Source organism: Rutidosis leptorrhynchoides, chromosome 7 (assembly GCF_046630445.1).
Source record: "Rutidosis leptorrhynchoides isolate AG116_Rl617_1_P2 chromosome 7, CSIRO_AGI_Rlap_v1, whole genome shotgun sequence".
NCBI lineage: Eukaryota > Viridiplantae > Streptophyta > Magnoliopsida > Asterales > Asteraceae > Rutidosis > Rutidosis leptorrhynchoides.
The window spans coordinates 7331309-7356149 of record NC_092339.1 but is presented as its reverse complement, the minus strand read 5'-3'; the positions used below and the strand labels follow the sequence as shown (position 1 = coordinate 7356149).

Below are 24841 nucleotides of genomic sequence, written 5' to 3'. Positions count from 1 at the left end.
TAAACCCTAAACGAAACATAAGGCAGAGAGAGTATACGAATAAGAATTGAAACTAAAATTAGCATATACCTGTATATTAGCGAAGTAATTGACAACGGTGGCGGATAATTGCCAGAAATAAGATTCGATTCAAACAAATCCGGTGAAGATGCTGTTAATAATGAAGTCCGAACAGAAGATACTGAATTCGGAGTTAGGTCCGGAACATGGGCCGTTAGAGTAAAGTTTATGGGCTTATTAGCCCATGAACTAATATCTATTCATAGGTTATTTGGGCCGCTTACGTTTAATATATCAATATCAATATCAATTACAGTGATAAAATGAGCAAAATCTACAAATTAGTTAACTTTGTTGGTGGTTTGGGGAACAAATTAGTTGGTTTATAAATTTAGATAGCTTAAATTATCTGAAACATTCTTTTCTGTCATTAGTTATAATGTTAGCCCCCGTTTGGCTCACAGAATCCAATGAGATTCCGGCGGAAATCCCATTGGATTCCGTGAGCCAAACGGGGCCTTATATCAAGTTTGGCGGTAAAACCAGTCCTTGTAGAATAATGATCAAAACGGATCAACAGGTTAACGAATAAAATTTTCCTTTAAAAAGATGTTTTCAAAATCAGGAAAAAGAATAATGTCAATTACATGTTTGAAGGTTGTTTTAGATAGTCTTTTACCTTAAACTAGATAACTTGTATTAAAATGAGTTGATAAGACAATAAGACATTTTTAACAAAACCCAAAAAGTCATCATCAATCATTTTGAAACGGAACAAAAATGGGAAAAAACAGGTCAAAGTTAAAAATCTAGAATGGATTTCACAGACAATTTTGCACATGATGACATATAGCTTATTGAAAACAGAATCAATCAACCAACCCAATAAGACTACAAAACCATAAAAAACATGTTAACAAATAATTCTAAACAACATAATCATAAAACTCAATATGTGAAGTATGATCCATAGTATGACTAGGAATCTTGTCAAGTTTAACTGGATTATTTTTCCCTCCAATCAACTTAGCAGGGTTCCCAACAGCAGTGGTTCTATCAGGTACATCTTTTATAACAACCGACCCTGCCCCTATTTTCGCCCCCTGCCCGATCCTAATATTACCCAACACACAAGTACCCGCCCCAATCAAAACCCCGTTCCCAATCTTCGGATGCCGGTCCCCGCCACTCTTCCCGGTCCCACCCAACGTCACATTATGCAAAATCGACACATTATCTCCGATAACTGCAGTTTCTCCTATCACAACTCCAGTTGCATGATCAAGCAATATCCCACTACCGATTTTCGCTCCTGGATGAATATCCAAAGCTAAAACTTCAGAAACTCGATTTTGGATTAAAAGTGCTACTATTTTTCTGTTTTGTAGCCATAGTTTGTGTGCCACTCTATGTGCTTGACAAGCAAGGAAGCCTTTAAAGTGCAAAAAACAGTGGACATAGCTAAAACATGCTGGATCTCTTTCTTTTACAGCTCTTAAATCATCTTTAACGGAATTAATAATTTCTTGATCATCTTTGAACACACCCATGAAAAGATCATGTAGGGTCCCACTTGGGAGACTAGAACTACTTAGTTTATTGGAAAGATGATTAGACAAAGCACTTTCCATGGTATTATGAGATAAGATTGAAGTGAAATAGTAGTTTGATAAGATAGGTTCTTTATTAACATCATATCTTGCTTCATCCTTCATTATTAACCACAAATCATCATCATGTTTATTTTGATCATTTACATCTTTAGAGGTGGTTTTTGTGTGAATCTTGGAGATGGGTATCCTAGAAAATGGATCAAGACTTTTGGGTGTGAAAAAAGTAACAATCTTTTTGGATTCAAGAACTTGTGTTCTTGAATCATGAACAGAAACAGCCAATTCATTGTATTGTTGTTTGGGTGAATGAATGAAAGATGTTTGTGTGTATCGTAAGGTACTGAAATGAGGTAAGGATCCAAGGAAATTGAATGATTTAGAGTGGAGACGATGATGAAGAATTGAGGTCAATTTACAGACCTTATTCTTCATGGAGCAAACAGGGGAGAAAAATAACTAAATAATACTCCAAATAAAGATAAAGAATATGACCAAGAGAAAAGGGATTCGAGGGGGACCTTTGGCTTATTGTGGTGTCGGCTATGCTTGATATTATTATTATTATTATTATCATTATCATTATCAATATTTTATTTATATTTGTGTGAATTTATATTTAATTAAGATTAAGATATTTAGAGATACTTTAGTCATTATAAGATCTTTGTAAAAAAAAAAAAAAAAAATTTACTCCGTGCTCCATAAGATCTTTGTCTATAAATAATATTAGCTAGTCAAGCATTACAATTTAGATCAATGGTGATAACTTAATACAGAAAATTATCTAATGATCTAGATTCAATTTGATTACACAATAAAAGTTTTCGTGTTGCATAAAAAAATATAATATAGATTTACACATATAATTTGTGATACGTAAAAAAAATGAATTAATGGCAATAACTATAAAGAAGATTTTAATAAACTCGTATTAAGTTCACCTTATCATGTCCATCCAATGATATACACTTTAGCAAAACCCATATCACAAAATACATATAATGTGCAACTAAATTATAATGAAGCCTTGTGATATTTTATTGTTGCACATATCTTTCAATAATAAAATAAAATAATAAATAATGACAATAACAAATAACAAATCTCCTTTATATCACGTCGGGTGTGGACCAATTTGGCTTTGCCTTATACCAAAAATAGCTATCCAATGAGAACTTAATGGATCTTACACATGAAATTTCAATATGTATAAATAAATATTATTTCCATAAATTTACAAATACGATAACTAATCTTTGAAGTTCAACAGTTGAAAATAACATCCAAGATAATGGTAGCATAGATGCACGAGAATTTGCCCTCCCAATAAAAAATAATAAAGTGTTACGAGCACTATTTGTTAGCAAGATTTAAGTTTATATAAACAGGTAAAAAAAGAAACTAAAAACACATTTAACAAAAGGACAACTATAACACACCATAACCCAAATGAACAGTTTCATTGTTAAAAGAAGTACCAACTAACAATGGTACACTTGGCTAATATAAAAGCTAACCAAAAGACAACCCCTTCTCCAGAACCAAGCTTAGACAACACATGTACACCTTTCATTGCAAAATGTACACGTCATTAAAGCACTTAAAATTCAGGAAAAGAGCTTACGTTTTACTACTAATTGGAGGCACCGATTATAGGGCGCCTCTCTTTACTCCTGGTCAGAAGGTGTTTTCTAAAACAATCAGTAAAAAAGAAAGTACAAACTCTAACCTCACATTGTCACTTATATACACAAATTGCCTTTTCGGTTTTTTGGTAACTCATGTTTCCCCCTCTTTATCACTTGTACGCTCGCCTTTTTCACCATGGTTATTGTCACGTGCTGAACTCGGGTCTTTATCTTCCTCATGGACCTCAGGGTCAACGGGTTCAGGCGGGTCAACGGGTACAGGTATTTCTTTAGATGAACTAGGTATACTATCGCGTTTGGTTTCACTTGTACTAATAGCAGGCATCAAAGAAAGAACGTTAGGCTTTGTTTCGAGATCAACCCAATGGTCACCAATCCAATCTCTTGAAACCCTAATGTTATTTCTGTGTAGTTCAAGAAACAAACTTTCACCTGTAGTCAACAAACAGAATAAAGTAAATGTAAAGAATCAAGCGAGATTTAAAAATGTGTTTGGATATGTATATAGGAGACAAGATGGGTTGTGTTAGAAAACGGGTCAAAACAAGTTACGATTCGGATCACAAAACTTACTGGGAACATAAACTTGAACATCTGCATCCAAAGATTCACCTAACCCTGTTACGACGCCTTCCCACCAGCCATCATTCCACCATGCATCAACCGGGGAACCAACCTCAAACTCAAACATAGCTTCATGGTCCGTGCGTGCAGGCCTCACAGTTGACCGAACCGAGCATCTCGTGCCAAGTTTATCGGGCATGGTCACTAATCTAAAAGCTGGGACCCATTCCTTTAAATGAAATAAATAAATAAAAAAAATTGTCAAGTCCTTTGTCGTTCATCCAGGTGTCAATTTCGTCTAATACGACAAAAGTAGTGTTTTATCTCAATCGGGTCAAGTCAAAGTTCAACCGAGTTAACGAATAAGACCTCCCATATTGTGTTTTACTTTAGAATTTTAATTTATCATGATACTCTTGGGTCATGATTCATATTCTTATTGTAATAATACCGTTTCTATAATCATAATAATTAGTAAGTAAATTAGAAAAATAACTAATTGTGGTCGATCTAACCCAGCAAAGCCATTGTTTACCCAAATCTAATAATGACTGTTGACAACAATTACAAAGCATACGGTAAACAAGTACAACTTGAGAATATATCTAAATTGGAAACAAGTCAAGTGGTTTAAAAAGCATATGGATTGTTATATTAAAATTCATACTAACTGGTTCAATAATAGCTTCTTGTAATTTAATTAATTTGATATATTAGTTACTTTTATAATCAAAATATCCAAAAGAAGAAACATATCATACCTCAAGATATCCACTTCCTACTTCATCTTTCAAATCGTCATACTTAACTTTTAATTGTCTTCGATTAACCTTCAACACCGTACATCTAAACCAACATCCACGAATACCACTATCTTGACACAACATCTCTATCTTCTCGTTAACCTTAAAGCACGGTCTATATGAAGCCCGTCTCTTCACACACTTCGGGATGAGCTTTCTTCTCAAAATCTCATACTTTACATTCATGTACGACGAATCACACGCCGCCACTTGTCTCCCTCTAAAACTTCTAGGTCTTTTAACTCCCAACTTAACATTATCACCCTGGCTAAATTCATCATCGTCAAATAAATCCGTTTCCAATATCGAAAAGACGGGTTGATCAACATACCCACACAATTTACTCAATTTGAACGGTTTAACACGGTTATTTTTAAATTGGCGTAAACAAAGATGCACTCGGGTTAACAGATCTTCGGGAAGTATAGACGCGTATTGCTCGTAATGTTCACGGGTCAACACGATGGCGGGCCCATCCACACATTCGACACTAATAACTTGTGCGTAAGGTGTAATGAAAACCTCCTTTGGATGAGGGTTTTTAATAGTAATGACACCTTGCACTTCTTGATTGTGGTGAAACCATCTCACTTTGACCTTCTTTTGACTCTTTCGATCTTCATACATATCTTCAAGATATGCAAGATGACATTTTTCCTCTTCAGCCATAACATAAACAAATGATTGTATCTGTAAACCAAACAATTTAGATATATAAGAAAAATTATAACTTGTTTGTTAGAAACTGTTGCATTTTCATATTTTCAACAATCTTTATTTATATGAGGTTAATCTAACGCTTATTGTTTTGATTGTATTCTTAACACCTTCCATTTATATAAAGAAACACATTTACATATGAAGCGGGTGTATCATGTGCCATTTATACAATAAATTATTTCTTAATAAATAAATAAAAACTTACCGCTATAGTAATCCCGTTCCTGCAAAAGGCTGGGAAGTGTTTGAGTTGTTTACTGCATGTCCATGATGCACCAGACCACACTATGTCTGGTGTCCTCCATTTTATATTTCGACTGTGATATGAAACGCTAACTCCCGAAATATCATCACTTTTAGGTGATTCTGAATTTCACAAATAAAAAATATTACTAATATAGTTCACCCTGTATAATCATAGTATTACCACATAATACTGAATCGTAAAAATTAATTTATATTGAGCATTTAATTACGTGCATCAACAGCTTGCGTGTATCGGGTCAATGATATATCAAAATATCCCAGTTCATTAAAAAATCAAACACCACATAAATAATAACAAAGAAAACGTCATTGTTATCATTCCAACTGCCATAACTATTTTCTTACAAAGCTTGGAATCGAGACATGGAAAGACCAACACCAAAGGGGGTGCATACCCTAAAAGGAAATTTTTATATTTTTATCTAAAAAGGAAAAAACATATATTTTGAATTTGTTATTGTGGCAGAACCCTTAAAAAGGTGAAAACACTTTAGACCACACATTAAATGAGATAGACTAGTTTACAACATAAAACATGCTACATATCCACAAGGTTAAAGAACTCGGTTGGACATTTGGGAAGTTCTCTGCATCTCGGAGAAAACTCGTATGTGTATAAATGTGATAATAAATATATACAAATTTGAATTAATTAATATATATATATATATATATATATATATATATATATATATATATATATATATATATATATATGTATGTATGTATATATATGTATGTATGTATAAATTTAAAATAATATTGTCCAATGTTGAAAAAGGCGCGAGACGGTCAACACGGGGTCGTTCGTCTGATGGTCCGATAGAGATAATAAAAAGTAAGAACGCTTTTCGGTTAGTTTTTTGGAGGATTTTTTTTAGTTAGTGCTTTAACCGATTAATATAACATTATACCAGCTAAACAAGACATGTTGATACCCCAAAAAGACCCATGTAACAAAATGTGATTATCCAGTTGCATACTACAGTATAAAATTGTAGCAGCAAAACATATGTGATTCCACTGCATTGCTAGAAGAAATTTACTTTAAGCAATACGTACACACATAAAAACAAACCATATCAGTATTTCACTCCATATTTAGCATTTTGAAAGTGTTTCTAGACGTGCGTCCAAAGTGTCAAATGCAATAATCAACATCATGGCATCATAGCATTAACATAATAACATGAAAACGTATGCAGAGTTTCAAACATGGATATATAATAATGGTGAAACATTCATAACTACTTCAAATAAATACAAACAACTTACTGAAATGTTCACCTTGTCGGTGCTGCTTCGATAGCATAGATGTAAGCCAATTCACCACCTCCCTCCTTGATCTCCATCTATAACCCGCATTGACCGAATTCTCAGGCTCGTTGACTTTTAAAAACTCCTCAGCAACCACATAAAACATATGTCTAACACTCCTTTCTGTACCCACAACTGCTAATACTGATTCTCCTGCTATATCTTTTAAGAAATAATGAACCACCCTTTTACCCCTTTCTTTTGAAACAAATTGTTCTTTCCACTCCACAAAACATTGACTATTTCCAGCCATGTTTTAACCAATAATTGGAATAACCTCAATTCACTAACAATATAACTAAACCCAAATATAGAAATAGAAATCCTAATTTACAAAAGTAACCATGTAACCTACATCCTACCCATCATAAATCTTAAACAAATCAATCCATATTATTTACCCTATAATTCCTACAAACCCTAGCTGCCAATAACATATTTTGGCAGAGACTTTCTTAGGTCACAAGTAGAGTTTTATCAGCTGCTAATAAACCCAACAATTATCATATATAACCTAAAGAACATCAAATCCTCTACCAAAACATACAAAAGAAACTTGATTTAACCCCTAAAAACAAGAAACACGAACTGGGCATCACATAAGACTAATAAAAAAAAAACAAGATAATTGCTTTATTGAAGATCTGGCTGCAATACATCAAGATTTTTGACCAAAATTACAAAAAGGTCAAACTTTGAAAAACCCTTGTGTGAACCATGTATACCCACCTGATAATACTAAAGGGCACCAGTATTGTAGTAGTTAGATACATCAGATGGTGATGGTGGCTGGTATAGGTTCAAAAAACAGTCAGAAAAGTTGAGTTTTTTATAAGTAAAATGGATGTACATATGTACATATAGATACAGAAAGAGGAATAAGTTGGGACGGATTATAAGGTGGATTACAGAGGCAGCTGCTGGTGGCGGTGGTGATGGTGATGAATGAAGAAATGAGAATAGAAAGGTGGGCAAAAATCATGAAGAAATGAATAGAAATTTATAAATAGAAATAGAAAAAATAAATAAATATATATCGGAAGGGAGAAGAGAGTTTTGGATGTATGGGTGTGGGTGCGAACGGCGAAAGAGGCGAGGTTATTGAGTTGCTCTCTGGGCCCATACAATGACGCCAAGCAAGTACCAATTGGATGAGCGTAACACATAGTCAATGAGTATTGAATAATCAATTCATAGCTTAAGGCATAGTGAATGACCACTTATTTATCAATTCATTGTTTAAGAGCAGTGTTGCAAAAATCGGAAAACTCGGTTGATTTCTCGGGGAGAAATCGGTTTGACTTTCCTGTCGAGAACTCGTTTTGGAATCGGCCAAAAATCGGTCAACGACCAAAAATCGGTCAAATCTCTGAAAAATTGGTCAAATCTCGGAAAAATGGTCAAATCTTGGTAAAATCGGTCAAATCTCGGAAAAAACTCGGTACAATCTCAAAAGTCAACAAAAGTCAACCGCCGATAACTCCCCAAGATCTCCCGAGTTCTCGTTTTGGAGACCCTGTCCGAGAACTTCCCGAGAACCGATTTCTGCAACCTTGCTTAAGAGCAAGAAGATGATAAAGACTAAGTAAAGAAATTTTACGGAAGTATAATTGAATTTTTTTAAATCGGTTCGTTGAATTGATATATTTTAAAAGAAGTTAAATTAATTGTAATTTTGATAATCCTTCATCTATGAAATTTTATTTTTTTAAGAAGATGAATTTAAATTCTTTTCACGTTTATATTTCACGTGTATTTCGACTCATGTATTTGAGGTGTGTTTTCCAGTCGAGTTTTCGGTGCACTTTTTCGACAAACATTTTTAAAGTGCGTTCACTTTTTTTGACGCGCTTTTTTCGAGGCGCGTTTTCGAGGTGAAAGATTCTCTTTATTTAGTTATTTGTTTACTTTTTTTAATTAACAACTTTATAACACGTGATTTTAAAAAGTATTCCGTAGTAATTAATAATAACTTGTGATAATTATTAATTAATTAATAATGAATAAAATTTCAAAGGCTTATTAATTGGATGTTTGAAATCTTCAAAGTAAACTTAGTTTAAATCCTTACTAGTTATACTTTTAACTAAACCAACCTCTAAACAAACAAACAAAACTCTAAACCAACCTCAAAAACAAGCAAACTACTAATTCTAATCTACGATAAAAGCAAAGAAAATAAAACTAATAATAAATAAAAGGTTTATTAATATTATTCATGACAAAATTATAAATATGATGAAATTTAATTATTCTTGTATACTTAAGTGTATCCATTAGAGTAGGTTTATCATCTATAGTTAATATTAAAATTCTATAATGATTATGTCATTATTAGACTAATTCATTTGTTAAGAAAAAATCAAAAAGAAAAAAAAAATTAAGTATGGTTGGTGATGTCATTAATTGAAATAATTTTAAATTAAAATTAAATTTTATTAATTAATTATTATTATTAAATTTTAATAATAATTATTAATTATTAAAATTAAATAATTTTGAACTATTTTAATTAATTAGTTTGAATTGAGTACGAGAAGGTATAATAGCTAGGCAGAAGGAAACAATTCTAAATTTATATTTAAATTTACACTTTTAAAATAAAATGACAACCAATATTATCTCTTATGAGTGTGGATTGTTTAATATGCATTTTAGGTGTTTGATAAAATGTTCAGCTAACGAGTTTTTTAGTCGGACTATGTGGTTCCAAAGAGCACTAAACTAAATAACTTTAGCATTTACGTTTACTTAATACCTGAAATATATAATTAAACAGATTTATTTAAACAAATTCGTGGCCCACGGATCATTTCACTAGTTTTTTATAAATATACAAACAAACTCATGAAACACACCAAAAAGAAAGACCCTAAACTCTCGTCCAATCCAAAACAACCTAACCAACTTAGATTAGATACACAAATAACCAACAGTTTCTGCAATTCCAAGCACACCCCTTCGTTTGCGTAGTATCCACCTGGAACAAAATCAAACAACCACATCACAGTACGATCTGTAATAACCAACAGTTTCTACAAATCTTTGGATTCAGCTACTTAATCAATGATCTAACAAAGGTTTCAATAATCATTATCATCCAAATAATTCTTTCAAGTTTTAATTTATCTGAATCATAATGGCGGGAATAGGTTTACTCAAGGATCTATTGAAAAAAAATCCGAGCGTTAATGGCCAAACCCTACATTCAACCGGTTTATATTCCGCCACGTTAGCTGCTTCTTCAGCCGCAGCCTATGTCGCCGCCGGCACACCTTTTGCATCTAGGGCTTTATTTGGGTATACTCTTTGTTTTATACATACAGTTACTGCTTTTTTAATTTTTTCTATTATAGTATCATCGTTTAATTCATGTAATTGCCGTATTAAATGTGGATTAATGACTTTAACAGCTGTTTGAGATCTATAGTCTTGAATTTATCTGTTTGCATAAAATATCTAGTTACCTGTTTGTTTGTTTGTGCTATGGAGAATTAGTTATCATACCTTTTATTCGTTTGAAAGAGGACTTGTACCGTTTGGTAATGATGATAAGTTTGATGTAAAATTGGGAACTTTATTTGTAAATATGTTAGATATGAATGATGTTGAAAAATATGAAGATGATAGATTTATGGGATTTAAAATGACTGGAAATGTGCACAAAGCTGTGTTTCAATTACTCAGATATAAAAAAGTAGAATGACTAATTAACTTTTTGTTCTATATAGATAGAACAAATTAACTTTTTGTTACTCCGTATTAGTGTATTACTTTTGTTAGTTTAGTAGAATTTGTTAGATAAAGTAAAACGGGTTAACGGAGGAGGTTTTCATGGTTCAGGTAGCGATTATTTTTTACTCATATACACGGCATAATTGGTTACCCCGTGACCATTTATAACCCTTTAATTAAAAAGATAAAGTAAAAAGGATAAAATGTAGAAGGTTTTCCATGTTTGGGCTACCCGGGAGGGCAAGTAATCCGACCCCATACTCTGATGTACGCAGCCGAGCAGGTTTGTTCCAACCCATCCTTGGTCACCACTAAATATTCGTCCTAGACAGGATTCGAACTTGAGACCTCTTGCAAGCAACTCAGGCCGCTATCTTGTGATGGTTTATTAGAAAGATAAAATGTAGGGGTTTAAACCTAACTTAGTGTTTTTTCCATCATTTGAATGGTATTTTCGATTCATCAAAATTGTAAATATATACTGGATATATATTAGAGGGTTGAGGACTCTTGATAAACCAATTTTCTAAAATCTTTATTTGTATTGCTTATTTACGAATTCAAAATTTAAGTTTGTTAATGTTTTGATTGAAGAATAAGACTTTTATATTACTATATTAAAGATTTAAGGTGCTTATGTTTTGTTATGTGGAAGGAACAGTTTTGGTGGAAAAAGAGTTGCTTATTGCGATGCTGGTGTTACACCACCTCTTATAACTGAAGATTACCTAACTAGTTTAAGGACTGCATCTGAAACCGTCTTTCGACATGATACTCTAAACCACATCACTAAAGAATATTCCATCGAGCTAAAACCGTTATTTTCGGCTTTCCAGCCGAAATCATTTGCATTGACATCAATTAGGTCATTTCTATTGTTTTATTTGCCTCTTGTGGCGCCTAAGGAAGAAGAAGATGATGACAATGATTTTTTACCAGACTCTTCAGATGAACGCCATGTGGACTTGGTTGTACCCTTCAAGAAATCAGTTAAACAAATCCTTCGTGAAGTAAGAAACTGTTTCTACATTCTTAAAACACGTGTTTTTAAATGGTTAGCTGTACGATCAAATTTTACTTTGCAAACGAGTCTTCTGGTCTGAACGGGTCGGATTGGGTTGAGACCCTTGTCTTGAAGTTTCTTAACCTTGTAAAACCTCTAGATACGACGTTTTTAAAATTTTGTAAAGCCCGTTGATGACCCATACTTTCTTAACCTTGTAAAACCTCGGATTGGATTGGGATGGACCTTCCATATATATTTTTAGGCTTCGTATGGGTCTAAGTTTGGACCCATACTTTAAATTTTTTGTGGACTCAATTGGTTAAATAAGTAACACGTGGACCCATTTTTTAAACTGAGAGTCTCAATTGCCAGGTGTAGCTCAAATATGTATATTTGTTGTGTCACAGACTAGTGTTGTTACGACTAGACGCGTTTTGGAACGACTTGCTGTTCACCATTTGTCACAACGTGCTGCATGGAAACTTCTTAAAGGTATATACTTTTCCGTTACCGCAAAATGGCAACGTCATATGATCTTGTATAATGATTGATCGTTTTTTTTTTTAATCTTGATCATGCTAGATGTCCCAAAGTCTGCCGTTCGAAAAGCTAACAGGGGAATGCCAATGCACACTTACTTCTTTTGTGTCAGCAGAACAACATTTAGAGGTCAGTTTTGTACCCGTTTTTGCTCTCACTGATTAGAGTTTATGTAATTGGTGATAACATAACACATATGCTTATCTGAATATACTCTATTTAAATTTCTGAACATTGTAACCACTGCTGTAAAAAACCCCGATTACTCCTTTTTAAGAACAGTGCATTCCGATTTTCCAAAATCCGTTTGATTAATCGGTTAACGTCGGTTAATGGGTCAAAATTAGCAGATTTGTTGATCCAAGTCGGTCAAAGTAAAAATTGATCAACATTTTAACGTGAATTTAAACTAGAATTTTAGAGTTTTTGTACAAAAATGAACGATTTAGACAATTGTGATAAAGTTTATGTTTATGGTTTTCTTCCATATCCGCACATATAATTTTGAAATTTATTATTTAAATGTATTAAAAGTGCAATCTAATTAATCCCCGAATTTCCTATTACTCCTTCCAAAGTCCCGACCGATTACTTCTCAAATAGCGAGTTTTGCAACCTTGATTGTAACTAGTCAGTTTGTAAACAGTACTTGAAAGATTTAACATATAGGACTTTTTTGCTCCGTTGGTCCCTCAGTTATACCCCAATTTGCTAACAGCGTCCCTCGGTTTCTAATTTGGCTTTGCGTGTCCTTTATTTATCAAAAATTTGCAATAAATTCCGTTTAAAAAGTCCGTTAACCCTTGACATGTGCCTTGAATGTGAGGGTAAATTCGTCTTTTTTACTCTTCTTCATAAAAAACGAGGGACCACCGGTGCAAAGTCTTATAATTTATATCTTATTAATTTATAATCTATAAAAATAAAAATAAAAATCTATTTTCATATATTATTTAGACGTATTTTCATGTTTATCTTCCCTTGTCCAACACATCTATCAAATTCATCTTCATCCTTTTTTTTCTTTTTAATACTTTTTTTCACCATTTCTTTTTTCTTTGACTCACATATAACCAACTGAACCTATTTGATTCACATATAACCAACGGAACCTAAATTTCATAGATAACTAATTCCGGCGGCGGTGTTGGGCATAAATTCGGAAATGAAAACACAAGCTTTTAGGTTTGGAGGTCTGATAGTGTTTAATTTATGAACTCATCAGAAAACCGTACGGTGTACACTACCTAAAAACGCCGGTGGTTCCACAATCGTTAACTCCGATCTGCTTTTGGTGGATTTGGTGCACCGGTGGTTCCAGATCTATTCCGGCGGCAGCGGTGGTTCTACAAGCGTTACCTAAATACGCTACCAGTCCACAATCGTGAACTCTGGCCTACAATCGTGAACTCTGGCCTACAATCTTTAACTCAGATATGTTGGTGGTCAATAAAGGATAAGTTTGTTCTATGAAGTGTTTATGTGTTCTGACTAATTGATTTTATTAGTAGATATGTTTTATTTTTAAGTAACACCTACTTTATACGTGTATATGTAGCCTTTTGTGCTGTTTACAGGTCTGCATCATTCGCTTATACCATTAGTTACTTATGATGTAGAAAATATATTTTTTAATTTGATGGTTTAATTATTTTAATTATCCAGTTTGAAAGATGGAGATGAGGCTTTGTAGAAAAGGTCTTCATGAATTGCTTATATTATATCGATTTTTATTGATGATTTCGATTTCATATTCATGCCACGTTTGACAATATAATTGATTTTTTTTAACTTTCTGCATCCTTTCTTTGATCCAAAATTTCTATTTCTAAGTTTTCTTTATATCTTTATAATGGGATCTGAAAGGATTTGTGGATAGCTGCAAATTTTTGTTCAAAATTATCTTTATAATGGGATCTGATATGAAAATAGATTTTTATTTTTATTTTTATAGATTTATAAATTAATAATATATAAATTATAAGATTTTTTGCGCCGGTGGTCCCTCGTTTTTTATGAAGAGTAAAAAGACGAATTTACCCTCACATGCAAGGCACATGTCAAGGGTTAATAGTCTTTTTTAACGGAATTTTGACGGAGGGACGCTGATTGCAAATTTTTGATAAATAAAGGACACGCAAAGCCAAATTAGAAACCGAGGGACACTGTTAGCAAATTGGTGTATAACTGAGGGACCAACGGAGCAAAAAAGTCAAAATTTAGCTTAATATGGTATTGTAACATCAACAATCTTTTTTTTGAAAGGCAACAATCGGCATCGAATACTCTCATTTGCCACGCATGCACGCACTTTCGGGAGGAAACCCCAATCGCATTGCAGGAACCCGATCCTTAAACCATTCCAAGGGGCAGGCGGACTGGGTTTGAATCCTAAATGGATCCGGGTGAAGTCAACAATCTAATTTGTTGTCTTTTAATGTTGAACGCTGTTGGTGATTTGTAACCTGCTAGTTAGAAGAGTTATAGGAAGTAAAAAAACTTGTAAAAGAGTTGAGTTACTTTGTTGTTGGAGTTTACAAGAATATATGTTTTGGTTTAGTGAGGACTTAAAACTGTGGATTGTAACCGTCTTAACGCTCTAGACGTTTATTTGGCTGAGCAGGTCACTGTTTAGGAGTTGCAGCCTCATGGCTTGTTCAAGTTGGGATTGAATGTTACCCTTTTGTTCGCGACATCTTAAAATCTAATGAAGTTGAACTTGATGCTGATGACCAATCAGAACGAGTTAAAACTCTCGGGAAAAAGGTGTACGGTGTTACGGTTAGATGTGGTGCATCGCTTGTTTTTGCCGCCATAGGAGCGGGAATCGGTGCAACTCTTTTTCGCCCATCATCTGGTCAATCAGTTGGTAAGAATTACTTACATAGTATTTAATTTTATAAATAATTGGTCATCTTTTATTCCTACTCTGATTATTCAGTATCACATAATCACCTTTAAAACATCTACTTAGATTCATGTTTGTTGATATTGTTGTATTTTATTACAGGATGTTTGCTGGGAGACTTGGCTGGGCCTATGATCGTGTCGTTTTGTTTTGCGAATATCCCTCATTTGGAACTTTAGAGGGTTGATTTTGGGTTATAATTAACGGTTGAAGATTTTGGTTTTCGTGGTTGACAAACTATTTATAAAATGGTTTGTACTTGTAACACATATATGGTGAAACAATAGCAAGATGCATTGGTCGTTACATTTGTGGGCATCATTATGTGCAACCAACGGTTAGGACGAAGACTATTTTTTTTTTTTTTTTTTTTCACTAAGGTTCTACCTTCAGAATAAGACATGTACCTCCAATTTAATCTAGCTAATTTAGATACAAATGTATGTCTTTTTCATCGTTTATTTACCGTTCAACATCTCTTTTATCGCATTGTGTAAAATTGATCAATAAAGATTACAAAATGTAACAAACTTTAGTAGTGTATGATTTTTGTTTTACGCTGAGTATGCCTACTACATCTCACAAGTGCAAAGTCTTTTGCTAATATTATCAAATTTTAGGTATAAAGTTAAAAGTGGTCAGTTGTCTAAATATCAATGTGACCTAACACATTCTTCACAGTTGTATTTGTTTCCCTATAAACTGAATGATTTCAATTTTACAATAATTTTCTGGGGAAAAATAAATAAATAAAAACTTGATGTTTCAGCTTGGTAGCAGTATTCCCGGTCTCAGAAGTAAAAAGTTAACAGTGTTCGCAGTTTCTATATATAAATAACTAACAGAGCTTATAGAGTTAAATCCATAACATAACACTAAACACTTCACTTATAATTGTGTTATACTTTATAAGATTAATCAATAAGAAAGTACATTGCCATGACAAGACAAATGTTTAAGCCATATATTTATATAAGTAAACTTTCAGTACGATGTCACAAATGAAGCCCAACTATATAATCAAATATTAATGAAGCCCAACTATATAATCAAATATTACCATTCTGGGACATCACGCATGTTCAAATCAAGTAGAAATAAATGAAAACGTAAGATAAAACAATTCCATCAAAAAAACCGACATAAAAATCCTATCAACCACCCAAACAAAATAAGTAAGCACATCTTCATAGTGGTATCATCAAACAACTTGGCTTTTAGTTTATCCTCTTTTGTATCATCAAACAACTTCTCTTTTGTTTCTTTACCTCGAAAAGGTATAAAAGTCTTGCTACCCATATATGGCTGTAGAACTTCGGGTACGTTAACACCGTCTTCGGTTTGATAGTTCTCAAGAATGCAGCATATGGTCCTCTCTGTAGCTGTCAGGGTTGAGTTTAACATATGACAGTACTTTTTGGTCTCTTCATTGCTCTGTATTAAAAAAAAAATAAAAACTCAAAATCAACAGCACATGAGAAAAATATATTAATGAGGTTTTCTTCTTTATCTTTTTATGTCTGGGATCGTGTTATTAAGGATACAAATCGCAATACTTTCATGTAATAATACTGGAACTATCTAAAAGTGGCCCAAGATAAACGTGATGAGATATAGTTAAACACAAGGTTGTAAAAGTCACTAGTTGAGAATTGAGACTAGCCAGTGGAGACCTTGTAAGTGAAAGTTTCCAGCCTACAATCTAGAAGCTCACCTTCTAGATGTTCAAAGTAGCCTTCTTTGAACACCATGTAGAAGAAGCAAAGATGAACACGATGACGGCCGCCCACCATCTCCGTTCACACCCTTCCACCGCCATAGAATTTTTACTATAAATAGAGGTGCAAACCTCAATTGTAAATCATCCTAAATCACTCAGAGAAGTGTAATCACAACCTAGAGAGTGTGTGTGAGTTTGAGAGTTTTTTTTTTTAAGAGTTTTGTAATACTCTGTAAATCTATTCTTGTGAGTAATAGAGTTGTTTTTCTCCCAAATTTATATCTCCCAACGTCCAGGCGATCCCCTCTTCCTAACAAGTGGTATCAAGAGCTTGGTTAGAGACGTTGGTTGAGTTTTTGGGTTTTCGGAAGTTTTCTTAAAATCCAATTTTGAGTGTACCATTGGATTCGTCTCGTCGAACCGAGTCCAACGCAAAAAACAGTGACTTAAACGGAGTTATAACGAGCCCAGAAAACGTGGTCAAAATTTGGTCAACTCGCCGGAATCTCGCCGGAGAAGACGACCGGTGCCGGAATTTTTGCCGGAGAAGACGATCACTGTAGCAATTCACTGTAGCAGTTGCGGCACTGTAGCAAGTCACTGTAGCAGTACTGTAGCGGTACTGTAGCAATTCTGAAATTTTACAGTTTGGTCCCTGAAATTTTCAGAATTTCATTCTTGGTCCCTGAAGTTTATAAAAATTATAATTTTGCCTCGTAAGTGGAATTTAAGCCGCGAAGTGTCTATTCCACCATTTTCAACCATTCCGGACGTAACGGTGATCTCTGTTTTCTACAATTCAACCCCGTTTGTGTTAAAAAATTATTTCTAAGGTGATAATGTCCACAGAAGAGTCAACATCATCTTCCGGAGCTATGATTATGCTCACAGCCACAAACTACACGCTGTGGAAACCTCGGATGGAAGATCTCCTCAGTTTTAAGGATTTGTTCGATCCTATTGAATTGAAGGGTATAAACCCTGATTCTGCCAAAGAGAAAGAGTGGAAGAAATCAAACCGAAAAACTATTGGTCAGATCCGTCAATGGATTGATCATAGTGTCTTCCACCATGTTGCACAAGAGACAGACGCATATGTCCTCTGAAAAAAGTTGGAGGACATGTACCAGGCCAAGACTGCTCGGAATAAAGCCCTGCTGATGAGGCGTTTAGTCAACATGAAGCTCAAAAGTGGAACTTCAGTTGCCGAGCATACCAGTGAGTTCCAGAGCTTGGTCAACCAGTTATCGTCTGTAGAGATGCCGCTTGGCGATGAAGTTCAGGCGCTACTGCTACTTAGTTCCCTTCCCGATAGTTGGGAAACGCTGGTAGTAACACTCAGCAACTCAGCCCCGAATGGCAAACTTACCATGACAATGGTCAAGGATGCCCTATTCAGTGAAGAGGCAAGGAGAAAAGACATGGGCACAGATCAGACCCATGCCTTTGTCACAGAGAATCGGGGGAGACAGCGAATGAGTAGCAAAAATAAATGGAGAGGCAGAAGCAAGAGCAGGGGCAGGTCAGCTGATGGCAGAAAACCAACATATAAATGCCATCATTGTGGATTAGAGGGACATATGAAGAAGAACTGCTATAGATTAAAAGAGGAACAAGGTCAAAGCAGTTTACAGCCGAAGAATAAGGGTGGAGAAGCATTAGTGACTATCTCTGGTGATGTAGCTTATTGTTCAACCCATGATGAGACATGCCTTCACGTCTCACGAGAAGAAACAGAATGGGTGGTAGATACTGCAGCTTCCTACCACGTGACTCCATACAAGGAATACTTCACAACATACAAAGCTGGTGACTTTGGAGTTGTGAAGATGGGAAATTCCAGTTCCGCTGAGATTGTCGGAATTGGTGATGTCAAGATAAAGACAAGTTCCGGGAGCACAATCACTCTGAAGGATGTCCGCCATGTGCCAGATCTTCGGCTGAATCTACTTTCCGGAGTAGCTCTCGATAAACAGGGCTATGATAGTCATTTCAGTAGAGGCACATGGAAATTGTCAAGAGGCGCTATGATAGTCGCTCGAGGACACATTTGTGGCACACTGTACAAGACTCATGTGAAGATCTGCACAGACAGCATTAATGTTGCAGAAAAGGAGGCTTCACAAAATTTATGGCACCAGAGACTCGGTCACATGAGTGAGAAAGGGTTGTCTACCCTAATAAAGAAGGAGCTTATCAATGTAGACAAGGACGCTGCACTAGATCCTTGCAATCATTGTCTGTTTGGTAAGCAACATAGAGTCTCGTTTAATTCCTCTTCAACGAGAAGATCAGAGTTACTCAGTCTGGTACACTCTGATGTTTGCGGTCCCTTAGAGGTTGAATCAATTGGCGGCAATCGATACTTTCTGACGTTTATCGATGATACTTCTCGAAAGGTGTGGGTATATTTCTTACGGACGAAGGACCAGGTGTTCGATTACTTCAAACAGTTCCATGTCATGGTAGAACGTGAGACAGGAAAGAAGTTAAAGTGTCTTCGATCCGACAACGACGGTGAATACTCTTCCAGGCAGTTCGATGCCTATTGCAGATCAAATGGCATCCGACATGAGAAGACGGTCCCACATACCCCTCAACATAATGGTATAGCAGAAAGAATGAACCGAACAATCATGGAACGTGTTCGGAGCATGCTCAGTATGGCTAAGCTGCCAAAGCCATTCTGGGGAGAAGCAGTCAGAGCCGCTTGTTATTTGATCAACGATCTCCATCAGTACCACTGAATTTTGAAGTTCCGGAGAAACTTTGGTCTGGAAAGGATCCATCATACTCTCACTTAAGAGTATTTGGATGTTTGGCGTACGCACATGTATCCAAGGAGCTCAGGCAGAAGCTGGATGCAAGGACCACTCCATGCATATTCATAGGCTATGGAGATGAAGAATTTGGATACAGATTATGGGATCCAAAAGAGAAAAAGGTGATCAGAAGTAGGGACGTGGTGTTCCATGAAAGCCAGACAATAGAAGATATTGAAAAACCCACAATATCTCAGAAGTCAAATGTTGCTGCTCAGGTGCCAGAGGCAACAACGGAATCATTCATGAGAAATGAATTTTCAGTGCAAGAAGAAATGCCAGAAGTAGAAGATAATGAGGAAAATGACGGTGCTGAGCAGGGGGAGCCACAACCCCATCTGCCAGACGTTCCAGCACCATCACAAGGTCAAGATGATGGTGGATCTCCTCAGAATGTTCCAGAAGTTCGTAGATCTGAACGAGGTCGGATTCCATCGAGTAGATATCCAGAATCCGAGTACCTTCTACTTACTGAAGATGGAGAACCGGAGAGTTTTCATGAAGCAGTAACTCATAAGGATAAAGAAAAATGGTTGCTCGCAATGCAGGATGAGATGGATTCTCTGCAGAAAAATCAAACTTATGAGATTGTAGAACTTCCACGCGGGAAGAAGGCACTGAAAAATAAATGGGTGTTCAAGCTGAAAATGGATGGTAGTGGAAAAGTGGTGAAATACAAAGCACGACTTGCAGTCAAAGGATTCCAACAGAAGAAAGTGATTGATTTTGACGAGATATTTTCACCAGTAGTCAAGATGACTTCAATTAGAGTCATACTTGGATTGGTCGCAAGTATGAACTTGGAGCTTGAACAGATGGATGTAAAGACAGCTTTTCTTCATGGAGATTTACATGAAGAAATTTACATGGAGCAGCCAGAAGGTTTTGAGGTTTCAGGAGATAACCTCGTATGCAAGCTGAAGAAAAGTTTGTATGGTTTGAAGCAGGCACCTAGGCAGTGGTACAAGAAGTTTGACTCGTGCATGGTGAGTCACGGGTACAAGAAAACCGCAGCAGATGAGTGTGTCTACATTCAGAAGTTTTCTGAAGGAGATTTCGTTGCTCTTCTACTTTATGTAGACGATATTTTGATCGTAGGGAAAGACGTAACGAAGATCAACCAGCTGAAGAAGGAACTCTCTAAGTCTTTTGACATGAAAGAATTAGGACAGGCTCAACAGATTTTGGGAATGCAGATAACCCGAGATAGGAAGAATAAAAGGTTATGGCTATCTCAGGAGAAGTATATTGAACGAGTGCTTTCACGTTTCAATATGAACAATGCCAAACCTGTTAGCATTCCATTAGCCAACCATTTCAAGTTAAGCAAGAGTTCTTGTCCCTCATCCAAGGAAGAGATCGGGGAGATGTCTTCAGTACCATATTCTTCAGCAGTTGGAAGTTTGATGTATGCGATGGTGTGTACAAGGCCCGATATTGCTCATGCAGTGGGAACGGTGAGTCGTTTTCTCTCGAACCCCGGGAAAGAGCATTGGGAGGCTGTAAAATGGATTCTCAGATATCTTAAAGGTACAAAGAATCTATGTCTTTGTTACGGGGGAGCTGATCCAATCTTGGAAGGCTATACAGATGCGGATATGGCCGGAGATCTTGATAGTAGGAAATCTACTTCAGGATTCATTTACACTTTTGCAGGAGGAGCTGTTTCATGGCAGTCAAGACTACAAAAGTGTGTTGCATTATCCACAACTGAAGCAGAGTATATTGCTGCCGCAGAAGCTGGAAAAGAAATGTTGTGGTTAAAGCGTTATCTCCAAGAATTTGGAATCAAGCAAAAGGAGTACAAGGTATATTGTGACAGTCAGAGTGCTCTAGATTTGAGCAAGAACTCCATGTACCATTCCCGTACAAAACATATTGATATTCGCTATCATTGGATACGCGAGGTAATTAATCGACAACTGTTGAGACTAGTGAAGATCTATACAAAGGAGAATCCTGCGGATATGTTAACAAAGGTGGTGACTCGAGAGAAGTTGGAGTTATGCAGAGACATAACTGGAATGTTCGTGAATTCGGCTGGAGGGGGAGAATTGAAAGTTTCCAGCCTACAATCTAGAAGCTCACCTTCTAGATGTTCAAAGTAGCCTTCTTTGAACACCATGTAGAAGAAGCAAAGATGAACACGATGACGGCCGCCCACCATCTCCGTTCACACCCTTCCACCGCCATAGAATTTTTACTATAAATAGAGGTGCAAACCTCAATTGTAAATCATCCTAAATCACTCAGAGAAGTGTAATTACAACCTAGAGAGTGTGTGTGAGTTTGAGAGTTTTTTTTTAAGAGTTTTGTAATACTCTGTAAATCTATTCTTGTGAGTAATAGAGTTGTTTTTCTCTCAAATTTATATCTCCCAACGTTCAGACGATCCCCTTTTCCTAACAGTAAGGACTACTCGAGACTAGTCGAACGTTGACCAACTTTGACCATAATAAATCCGGCTTTGATCGACTAATTCGGACTACAAAACTTAACAACAATATAATTTAAGATATTCATGCTAATCTACGTACATTTATGAAAAAACTTCAATATAGCATAACAGCACACTAATGTTGTATTAGAATTAGAATACATAAAGAAAACAAACATTACCTTCTTCTGCCCATATCTGATTTCCAATTTTCTTGACTGGTAATCAGTGCAGTTTGAACACGACACAAGTTCTCTGAAAGTTTTGGATGCAGGAAACCATGCTTCCAAGTCATACTTCTTTGCTGCAGCATCATTTAGTGCCCCAGAGACTACAGATACTACACGATAAGGCAACCCCAACTGTAGTACAATAGGATACATAAGATACATAATTAAGAGCTAGTATAAATCAAATAATTCATATAAAAACTAAACAATAAAAAAGAATACATACCATCTGATAAAATTCCTCTGAGTTTTTTAACATCTCCTCGTGCATGTCCCACGAGTCATTCCCATCTGGGCTGGTGATGCAAAACTGCTCGACTTTCTCAAACTGATGGACACGAAAAATACCGAGGGTTTCTTCGCCATGCGAACCAGCCTCTTTACGGAAGCAAGATGAATATCCAGCATATCTGATAAGTTTCCAACATTATTTTAATATATATTATACAATTGAAAGAAACTATGAAACCTTAAACCATCTGTACGACCTTATTGGCAGTTGATTTGGATGAATCCACTCATCTTTGTGATAAGCAGAAAGTGGTTGTTCAGCAGTAGCAATTAGATACTTGTCATCTCCCTCACCAGTTACCTGTTAATAAACACCCACATCTAATAAGTTCAATTATATTGTTTATATTGCTTGATACACACACACACACACACACACAACATCCCAAAAACTCCAACATGTTACCTTGTAAAGCTCCTCATCGAATTGTGCTAACTGAGTGCACTTTTCCATTATATCTTTCCTCATAAAAAATGGAGTTTGCACTTTTGTGTAGCCCCTTTTCTCCAAGAAATCAAGACCAAATTGTATAAGAGCTAGATTTAGATCCACACCAGCTCCTATTAGATAGTATCCTCTACCACCAGCAACAATAGCACCTGAACATCGATAATCCTTAGTTACATACTTATATGAACATAATTTCCTAACAAAATATTCAAGTTCATATATTATAGACATCTTACCTCAACAACTCAACTGAACAAATCATAGCAATACCTTTTTTGAGATCTACAATTCCAAGTAGTTCCGCCAGGTCAACGTGATTTATTAGTTCTGTCTCCGATCTCATTTTCCCCGAAGTCGAAACAACAACATTGTTTGCCTAAAGTTAACATTGGTAACACAAGGGTAAGATAGTCATTAACCACATTTAAGAATATTATAAAAAGCATCATGTTCCACCTCATTATTGCTAATACGAACGGATTCATGCACAAAATTTCCAGCTGTCTCCAACTTTGAAAATAACGCAGCTCGGGCTTCTTTAACTTCTGCATCTTTATCTGCAATTGACCTCTTAATTTCCTCTGTATTTTTAATCATGTGACTTGCATCTCCTCCAAACTACAAAAGTATCAATTTTACTGTTTAAATTCAGATCTGCTCCATATCCTTGCACATGTGGCACTTGGCAAAATCACTAATTTATTGAACTTAAATTATCGGATATACAAAGTTTATTTGAACTAAATAAATAAAAAAAAAAAGCTTTTTATTTTAACTTGTGAAAGATAAAAACACTTACACTCCTACGTTTACCAACTTCTTTGTTGATCCTGTTAAATTTTTTCCTTAACTGTTCCAGCTCTCGCGTGCCTGTAAATATATCATGATATAAATAAATATAGATCTTAATCGTTACAAATACATTGCCAACTCTGTACCTCAAACATGTGAAACCAAAACAACGAGTAAATAAAGTAATGTGAAATTCAGCTTACTTTGTTGCAACTCTTTGTCGAGACGAATAATTTCATCCACAAGTTCCACCCTTGCAAACCGACGTCGCAGCAAATCGCGCATCTTTTCTGGATCACCGCCCTTTTTCTCCCTAAATAAATTTATGTCCATGTCTGTTTGTTTCTGGTAAGATCAGCCAGCATTACCATTAAAACTAAAATAACACGTTCAGATTGACCTAACCACGTGTTAGTTTAAGAATCAAAACACACATGATTTAACTAATCACTCCTGTTAACCCTCATTTTACATTGTAAGGGCACATCAAAAGCGACTGCATCCCTACCACTAATACAACATCAATATATTAATATATGTATGTATAACAGAAACAGTGAACTTACAGAAAAATCCGTGAGCTGTCGGAGATCAACAAGTTGGCCGGCAAAATATTTGTCGTTACGGTTTTGAACAAACGTCCTGCACCCGGCAAAATGTATTTATATTTATAAATCAATACACGGCAACCTATTTTAGAGGATGATACCTGCAATCCTTTAAATTAGGAAAACAAAATCTAGGATAATTATAAGTCCTAAATATTGGGTTTATTTTATGGTTGGGTTTTTTGTTTGGAAGTTTAAATAAATGGGCTTATGTCCATTAGTTTGTTTAGTCCATTATGAATCAGTCATAGGGTTTGTTGAGGTTGTTTCCTTATTTTTTGGTTTACGTTGTAGTGGGGCAGATCGTGGTGATAGTATGAGTCGTGTACTTCAGCTATTTATATAGCTTTTTGTTATCAATAAAATCA

At 35.4% G+C, this 24841-nt stretch overlaps 4 protein-coding genes across 5 annotated transcripts; 1 reads left to right on the top strand and 3 right to left on the bottom strand.

Moving 5' to 3' along the window:
• Window positions 1-821: 821 nt before the first annotated feature.
• Window positions 822-2140, bottom strand: LOC139857519 (serine acetyltransferase 1, chloroplastic-like). The gene has a single exon (XM_071846300.1). It carries the CDS (start codon window positions 2043-2045, stop codon window positions 927-929), a length of 1119 nt encoding a protein of 372 aa, XP_071702401.1. The 5' UTR covers window positions 2046-2140; the 3' UTR covers window positions 822-926.
• Window positions 2141-3056: 916 nt separating this feature from the next.
• LOC139857222 (uncharacterized) lies at window positions 3057-7996 on the bottom strand. Of its 2 annotated transcripts, none has more exons than XM_071845961.1 (5): window positions 6892-7996; window positions 5555-5715; window positions 4588-5319; window positions 3836-4055; window positions 3057-3694 (listed from the first exon to the last, which is right to left on the bottom strand). In XM_071845961.1, the coding sequence occupies exons 1-5, from the start codon at window positions 7184-7186 to the stop codon at window positions 3393-3395; spliced, it is 1710 nt and encodes a 569-aa protein (XP_071702062.1). In that variant the 5' UTR covers window positions 7187-7996; the 3' UTR covers window positions 3057-3392. The 2 variants fall into 2 exon arrangements, with proteins under 2 accessions (XP_071702062.1, XP_071702064.1); XM_071845963.1 differs by having other exon boundaries at window positions 6904-7996.
• Window positions 7997-9809: 1813 nt separating this feature from the next.
• Window positions 9810-15657, top strand: LOC139857704 (uncharacterized). Its single transcript, XM_071846531.1, has 6 exons — window positions 9810-10233; window positions 11330-11678; window positions 12082-12166; window positions 12257-12343; window positions 14838-15083; window positions 15225-15657. The coding sequence occupies exons 1-6, from the start codon at window positions 10073-10075 to the stop codon at window positions 15299-15301; spliced, it is 1005 nt and encodes a 334-aa protein (XP_071702632.1). The 5' UTR covers window positions 9810-10072; the 3' UTR covers window positions 15302-15657.
• A 492-nt stretch (window positions 15658-16149) lies between these two features.
• On the bottom strand, window positions 16150-24198 carry LOC139858601 (serine--tRNA ligase-like). Its single transcript, XM_071847433.1, has 9 exons — window positions 24069-24198; window positions 23873-23943; window positions 23530-23691; window positions 23344-23449; window positions 23029-23222; window positions 22820-22923; window positions 22558-22741; window positions 22284-22463; window positions 16150-16556 (listed from the first exon to the last, which is right to left on the bottom strand). Exons 1-9 carry the CDS (start codon window positions 24196-24198, stop codon window positions 16251-16253), a joined length of 1437 nt encoding a protein of 478 aa, XP_071703534.1. The 3' UTR covers window positions 16150-16250.
• Between the last annotated feature and the right edge of the window lie 643 nt (window positions 24199-24841).